General features: G+C 37.6%; 1 protein-coding gene across 2 annotated transcripts; it reads right to left on the reverse strand.

Annotated features, from left to right (window-relative positions):
- Positions 1-1,540: 1,540 nt before the first annotated feature.
- On the reverse strand, positions 1,541-2,853 carry LOC141451982 (uncharacterized). 2 transcript variants are annotated; one of them, XR_012457208.1, is made up of 3 exons: positions 2,007-2,853; positions 1,814-1,889; positions 1,541-1,730 (listed from the first exon to the last, which is right to left on the reverse strand). XR_012457208.1 is itself a non-coding variant. In XM_074123799.1 (3 exons), exons 1-3 carry the CDS (start codon positions 2,038-2,040, stop codon positions 1,574-1,576), a joined length of 267 nt encoding a protein of 88 aa, XP_073979900.1. In that variant the 5' UTR covers positions 2,041-2,837; the 3' UTR covers positions 1,541-1,573. The 2 variants fall into 2 exon arrangements, 1 of the variants encoding a protein (XP_073979900.1); XM_074123799.1 differs by having other exon boundaries at positions 2,007-2,837.
- Positions 2,854-7,967: the final 5,114 nt, after the last annotated feature.

Below are 7,967 nucleotides of genomic sequence, written 5' to 3' on the forward strand. Positions count from 1 at the left end.
GTCGTGCGACTTTTTATTTTTTGAATTTTTTTGCTTTTTATTATTTGTTTTTGTCGGCTATTTGCCAAATTTACGCTTTGCTGTTGAAAAGTTAATTTAAAATGTGTACTTTAAAAAATAATTTTTTTTACCATCAATTTCTATGTTTCCATTACATGATGAAAGTAACTGCATTCCTAACATGATGTGGTCTTTATTTTCATTCATTGTTACTTCTTTATCTTTAGAATGCATTCTTGGTTAGAATGCATATTCGCGTGTCAAGTTGGTCGTGCGACTTTTTATTTTTTGAATTTTTTTGCTTTTTATTATTTGTTTTTGTCGTCTATTTGCCAAATTTACGCTTTGCTGTTGAAAAGTTAATTTAAAATGTGTACTTTAAAAAATAATTTTTTTTACCATCAATTTCTATGTTTCCATTACATGATGAAAGTAACTGCATTCCTAACATGATGTGGTCTTTATTTTCATTCATTGTTACTTCTTTATCTTTAGAATGCATTCTTGGTTTCCGTAAGAGAAAGTTTTTCTTATGCCTTTTATTCTGAGTAATCACATACAAATGCAATGAAAATGGTGGAATACTTATTAGTTTTACTGCAGGTTACAGTTGAATTTTGAATTAAGGAGTTAAAAACAATTTTGAATATTGTGTTGGTCTTACAGAAGTATTCGAGAGCATAAATTACAATAAATTATCAAATAAATTAGTAAGCAATAATTATTCATTCTTAAATTAAAATTGAATGCCCTCCCTTTAATTACTTGTACTAATATAATTTACTAAAAATATGCGTATCTTTACCTATTTTATATTACATGTATAAAACATTATTTCTGGGAAGAACACTTACATTAATATTGAAGAAAACTATATTATTTAATAATAACCCAGATTAATTATTACATATTTTTAATGATGGTCTACTACCTAATAAAATAAAGTAGAAAAAAAATTTCGTCGGAGAATGAACTTCAACCGATAATTTTTATTCACAAAATAAATAAAATAAATAATACAAAAAAAAGATTTCTTTCTTTCTCCCGAATGTTGACGAATGGAAGACAATTTTTATTAAGTAACATCATTTTATAGTGATTGACCAACATGTCAATTTGTAGATTTGACCAAATAAACGAAAAATAAGAAAAAAGTCAACTTATTTTCTTATCAATCCACCTTAGCAACAGCTTGTTTTTTTCCTTGATTTTGAACTTTTAAAACAAATAACCGTCTACTGATACCAAGGAACTTTGCAATAATTAATATATTACTGGAGCTGCTGCCCAAAGGCTTCTTAATAACGAAATTGAAAGAATCACCTCTAAAAACGGCTCATATCCCATATAATACCCTTTTGTTGAAGGGGTGTCAATTACTGGTGCCCAGTCAATTACTGGTCCCTTCACCCTAAATACTATCACGTAAAACTGATTAAATCTTATGAAACCATATGTTTGTCCTAATTTATTTTCTGCAAAAGATGGTAGGAGGATAATTAAACAAGCAATGGGGTGGGAATAATAAAAATTCTCTCACATTCTTGATATGTAAGTTTAAAAATATCTCTTGCTACACCCGAGCAACGAGGGAGGAAAAAAAAATGTCCATGATAGTGAAACTTGTTAAAATTGTAACTGGACCTCGGGCTCCAGCCAGGAATTTTATTTCCTTGTTGTTCTTCTTCTTTTGGAAACTCCACAGCAATGTCAGTTGAGTTTTATGGTGGCTGGAATGAAAATAAATAGTAATTAAAATAAAACAGTAAAATAAAAATTTATATCAGTGACACTTGTAAAAATTATAAATTACCTCTGGCTTCTGCCAGGAATTGTATGAGTAACATATTCCACCTCTTCTTCAGGGCTCTCCATTCTTCTTTTGGGAACTTCACCAACAATGTCAGTTGAGTTTTATGGTGGTTGGAATGAAAATAAATAGTAATTAAAATGAAACAGTTAAATAAAAATTTATATCAGTGAAACTTGTAAGAATTATAAATTACCTCTGGCTTCTGCCAGGAATTGGGTGAGTAACATATTCCACCTCTACTTCAGGGCTCTCCATTCTTCTTTTGGGAACTTCACCAACAATGTCAGTTGAATTTTATGGTGGTTGGAATGAAAATAAATAGTAATTAAAATAAAACAGTAAAATAAAAATTTATATTTGTGAAACTCTTCTTCAGGGCTCTCCATTCTTCTTCCCTCTATCCCTCAGGTTTCGGATGTGGTACTAACCAATTTATAAGACTACCCGTAGCATCTACTGACAATACAGTGTAATTTTCAGAGCTATACTTCTTATATAACGTAATTTGGGAGGATGTCCAATAGTGAACAAAGAAAGGATCTAAACCACAGCTGTGGACACTGCCAATATATGGGAGGGTATACTTCACGGACCAGATTGCAAGTACAGGGTTTCTATGCAATCGTTTCTCTAAATTACTCTCATACTTGGCTTGAAGATATACCTGATCTGAATGGACATGAGAAGGTTCTTTATCTCCAAAAGTCATCAGCTCATTAGCCAGTTCTCTACGATATGAGGTAGCAGTCATTTTACTTAAACTATCAACAACCTGCAACCTCTTTATTCCCGATAATTTTCTCTTTACTGCACTATCGTGTTTCATTTCTGGATCGTAATCATAAACTGAACAGTGCAATTTAATGTTACTCTGTTCTTCATCAAGTACCTTAGCTATTGTTAAAGTGGCTCCACACTGTTTGCATTTGGACTCAACAAAATTGTTTCCTGTGCCTGGACGAAATATCCATCCAACTACCCTTTGGAAGAACAGTCCTCCTTCTGAACTTAATGTTTGGCCTACATGTTTCATTTCTCGCAGTAAAAATAGAGTGTGGTCTTATCAACTGTCACTGCTCTGCATTTATATGTAAATCAAACTGACAAGAAACGCTAGTACTTGAATCGCTTTTATCAGCTTCCTCCTCTTCACTAGAAATGCCTTCTTGCGAAATATTTTCCTTCTTTTCTTCTATTTTATTCAAAAGCTGTGGAATTATTTCAATGGCGTTTCTTCTTAAGAAATTTTACACAGCTTTTGCGCTGACTTTATAATCTAAGTCTTTGATAATTTCCTTATAGATGGTATTACTTGGCACAGAGATTCTACCACAATGCAATATCCCAGCTACATGTTCGCTATAGCACTGCGTAAAACTTCAGAAGAAACATTTGGTTTTTTAGGCATTTTTAATGAAAGAATGTTAAGAAATGTAATAAGTAAATAAAAGACTACTATATTACAACAACAAATACACTTATTCTAGAATGAATAAAAAAAGTTATAATTAATAACAAATATATTGTAAAGTTTTTCTAAAAAAACTTTACTTACACAACTAATGCCTGCCACTAGTTACGTTAAATATGTGGGTTTGATTAAATGATAAAACTCGCTAAAGTTGTAAGTAATAACCTGATTTATTAACACATTACCTTTACTCACATTAACATTTACTATCAACTAACGCTATCCATTACAGTCACCATTTACAACAGTCACAACAGTTTACTGTTACTTATTCACTACGTAACGCCACAAAACTGTTCCACGACTGACCCCTGGTCCACACTGCACCGAATTGCGCTAGACTCAACCGCACTAGCAAAGCTCTACTCACGAACTGACTACCTGCCCAACTGGCTAACACTGAAGCACTCCGTAACACTGACTCTCTCAAAACTACCACTTCCAAAGTGTCTCCCAAAATTGTCTCTCAAAGACTCACTCAAAACTAACTGATTAAAACTGATTAACACTCGTTAAGAACTCCTTAAAACTTGATTAAAACTGACTTCTCCAGCTGTGTCGGCCTCCTTTTAACTGCGTGCCTCCCTCCAACTGGGACTGCCCTCCTCCAACTCTCTGAGCATAAGTTTCCACGCCCTCCTGACGTTCATTGGCTGGAGAAAACATACTGCTACCACCTCAGCTGGGGCCGCCCTCCTCCTACTCAATGTCTCGCTCCTACCTGTCAATCACTGGCTGGGAAAACACATATGCCACCACCCCAACTGAGGCCTTTCTCTTAGCTGGCTTTTACACAGGTCACTAACACCTTGAACAATCTAGCCCTTTCCTTTCTAGTTCAGGTATAGACTGGCCCTTTTGTCTACACAGTGGTGGCCTGTTACCGGCTTTAGTCGCTTAACCCCTAGAACAATCTAGGCCTTTCTTTTCTGCCACAAGTAGATACCGCCCCTTTTGTTTATGCAGTGGCGGCCTGTTACTGACTTTGGTCGTTCAACCTCTAGAACAATCTAGGCCTTTCTTCTCCACCCAGGTCAACTTCGTTACACTGCTCCCCTCTTAGAACTGTTCGTCCCGAACAGAAGTCTCCTTCGTGATGTAGGGCAGCAATCGGTCCAAGTGTACCACCTTCATTATGGATCTGGGCGTGCGTTGAATCCGTTACACCAGGTCGTTGAGCCGACAGGCAATGGTGCAAGTTCCTTCCCAGCAACTTAGGAGGTTTTCCCTTTTTGCGGACACGTTTAAACGCCCAAATTTTCTGGTCTCTCCGGAACGTTCTTCCGATGACCTGCCTGTCATACAATTCCTTCTTCCGGTCACCATCCTGCTTCATCTGGTCGCGTACCTTTTCACGCACAGCTCTCAACTTACGGCGAAGTTCCGCAGCATAGCTGTCACCGTCCGATTCGTCCGTCTCTGGGCTGCCAAATAAAAGTTCACTGGGTAGGCGAAGCTCCCTACCGAACACAACGCTGGCAGGTGTTCGGCCCTCGGTCTCCTGAACTGCCGATCGGTACACCATCATTATGGGAGGTGTATGTACATCCCTATTCTCCTGTTGATCTTTCCCCAAAGCCCTCTGATGGCCTCCTAGAGTCTTGTTGAGTGGCTCCACCATGCCGTCAGAGTGAGGGTGTAGCGGCGTTGTCCTTTTCCTCCTGACGCCGAGGATCTGGTAGACCGCCGATGCTGCAGCTGCCGGTGACGAGTCCTGACCTGCTAAGTCGTGGGCCTCTGCCCGCTTACTGACGTGGTCCATCGCAACCAGATTACAGCGCATTCTTCTTCTGTAATCAGGAGAAGGTCCTGCCATATCGCTGGCTATCCTTTTGAGCGGTAACCCAATCTTGTCCTGCCTCAGGGCGCCATTGGTTTCTCGGCTGGTTCCCTTTCTCGCTACCCACTCGGTGCACCGACTAGCCCAGTCTACACCGTTCTCGTGGTAGCCTATTAAAGAGAACCGCCGCCTCTGCTTGGCCCTTGTCCTCTTCACTGCAAACTGGATCCCGGTGTTACCTCTGTGGATGTCCGATAGCCCTTCTTCCCTTTCCGATCCTGGCAGGAGTACTTTATCTCCCTCTTCTTTCCTCGCTGTCCACACTTCAAGGCTTTCTTCCACAACTGGTATAACAAAAGTTCCCTTACCTTGCTCTTTCTCTTCCTGCCCTCCGCAGTGTTCTAGCACTGCTATGCTTTCTTTTTCCCACGCAGCTTCCTGAAGTTCTACCCGGCTACGTCCTCCCTTAATCTGGTCAAATTCACCTATACATTGCGACCTGCTATCTCCACTACCTGCATCATCCTTGCCACCTTCGTCTTCTTCTTGGATGTTGCCTGCTTCTTGGACCTTTTCTGTTTCGGCCTTCATTCCTTCTGGTATCTCGTTTGCTTCTCCTTTTATTCCGTCATGGCCTGTTTTCGTCTCGTCCCGCCAGTTTCTCATATCTTCTATTATCTCCTTCGCCAGTGCTATTAACTCCTCCATGCTGGGCATCTTAGTACTCACGGGCATATAACACTAGTCTGTCTTCCAAAACTTTCCGGCAGTTCACCCGCGCTAATAGAATCAACACTTACTCGTTTAGCGGTTTTACTATATCCCACTTCTGACACCAATGTAAAGTTTTTCTAAAAAAACTTTACTTACACAACTAATGCCTGCCACTAGTTACGTTAAATATGTGGGTTTGATTAAATGATAAAACTCGCTAAAGTTGTAAGTAATAACCTGATTTATTAACACATTACCTTTACTCACATTAACATTTACTATCAACTAATGCTATCCATTACAGTCACCATTTACAACAGTCACAACAGTTTACTGTTACTTATTCACTACGTAACGCCACAAAACTGTTCCACGACTGACCCCTGGTCCACACTGCACCGAATTGCGCTAGACTCAACCGCACTAGCAAAGCTCTACTCACGAACTGACTACCTGCCCAACTGGCTAACACTGAAGCACTCCGTAACACTGACTCTCTCAAAACTACCACTTCCAAAGTGTCTCCCAAAATTGTCTCTCAAAGACTCACTCAAAACTAACTGATTAAAACTGATTAACACTCGTTAAGAACTCCTTAAAACTTGATTAAAACTGACTTCTCCAGCTGTGTCGGCCTCCTTTTAACTGCTACCACCTCAGCTGGGGCCGCCCTCCTCCTACTCAATGTCTCGCTCCTACCTGTCAATCACTGGCTGGGAAAACACATATGCCACCACCCCAACTGAGGTCTTTCTCTTAGCTGGCTTTTACACAGGTCACTAACTCCTTGAACAATCTAGCCCTTTCCTTTCTAGTTCAGGTATAGACTGGCCCTTTTGTCTACACAGTGGTGGCCTGTTACCGGCTTTAGTCGCTTAACCCCTAGAACAATCTAGGCCTTTCTTTTCTGCCACAAGTAGATACCGCCCCTTTTGTTTATGCAGTGGCGGCCTGTTACTGACTTTGGTCGTTCAACCTCTAGAACAATCTAGGCCTTTCTTCTCCGCCCAGGTCAACTTCGTTACAATATGTATGACACAATTATAGATAAATTTGTGGAAGAACTAAATTTAATCAATGAATTAAAATACAATAACAATTACAATAGTAATATGAAACTAATTTAATAATTAAATAAAAAATGTAATGAGTGAAAGAGAAATACTTAGAAGCAAGGACTAGTAAAGTAAGGTGCTAGATTAAATATAAAAGTGTATTACAGTTACTAGAACAGTGTGCGAAATAGAAATCAGAAACTTACAGAGAAACAGCACTAAATACTACACTTACAAATTTTATTGAAATAATAAAAAGTAATGTAACTTACTGCGTAAAAACGTGTTGTAACTCACTTCTAGAGATGTACTGTTGTTTTGGAGTCTGCAAAGTAGATGATCTCAACCAGAAGAAGTGAAGTGAAGTAACATTAAGAAATTTATGTTATATAAAAAAAGTTTAATTTTAATAACAAATAAATATATAATATTTTAAACTTGTAATGAAAGAATTTTTAACTTGTTAGCAAGAAATTAAGCTATGCAAGACAGCAAAGTTCAGATAGAACTGACCCTTCTTGCCATTTTTTGAATTTCCTTTGGAGAAGGATAGAGTGGGAGAGTGGTTAGTAACTATCATTTTCTTAAGAGACATACGCACTGAAGGGCTTAACAAAATATGTAATAAATAGTTCAACTACTGAAAATTTTGCTAAATTTTTACTTTTAATTATTCATTAAAATGAAACAATAAATATAATATTCAAACTTATTAAAATCAATTCTTTTTTTCCATATTTAAGTGGAAATCAATTTTGAGTTCCTCTCAGTCAAACTAATTGATTTTATGAAAATGGCCTGTACATATGTATGTGACCCTTGTATGTCAAGTGTCTAAACAAAATATCTCCAAAACTAATAAACTAATAACTGCATGCATGTAGTACCGCAGTTTAGCAATCAAAATTCATCCATCGGAAAAACCCCTGTAACGGAAGAATTCATTTCTCTCTTTTTTGAAATTTTATCTAACACCGCTCCGGTAACTGTAATACACTTGTATATTTAATCTAGCACCTTACTTTACTAGTCCTTGCTTCTAAGTATTTCTCTATTACTCATTACATTTTTTATTTAATTATTAAATTAGTTTCTTTTTACTATTGTAATTGTTATTGTATTTTAATTCATTGA

This window comes from Rhodnius prolixus, unplaced genomic scaffold, assembly GCF_049639745.1.
Source record: "Rhodnius prolixus isolate KJV_2025 unplaced genomic scaffold, Rpr scaffold_20, whole genome shotgun sequence".
In the NCBI taxonomy this organism is placed as follows: Eukaryota; Metazoa; Arthropoda; class Insecta; order Hemiptera; family Reduviidae; genus Rhodnius; species Rhodnius prolixus.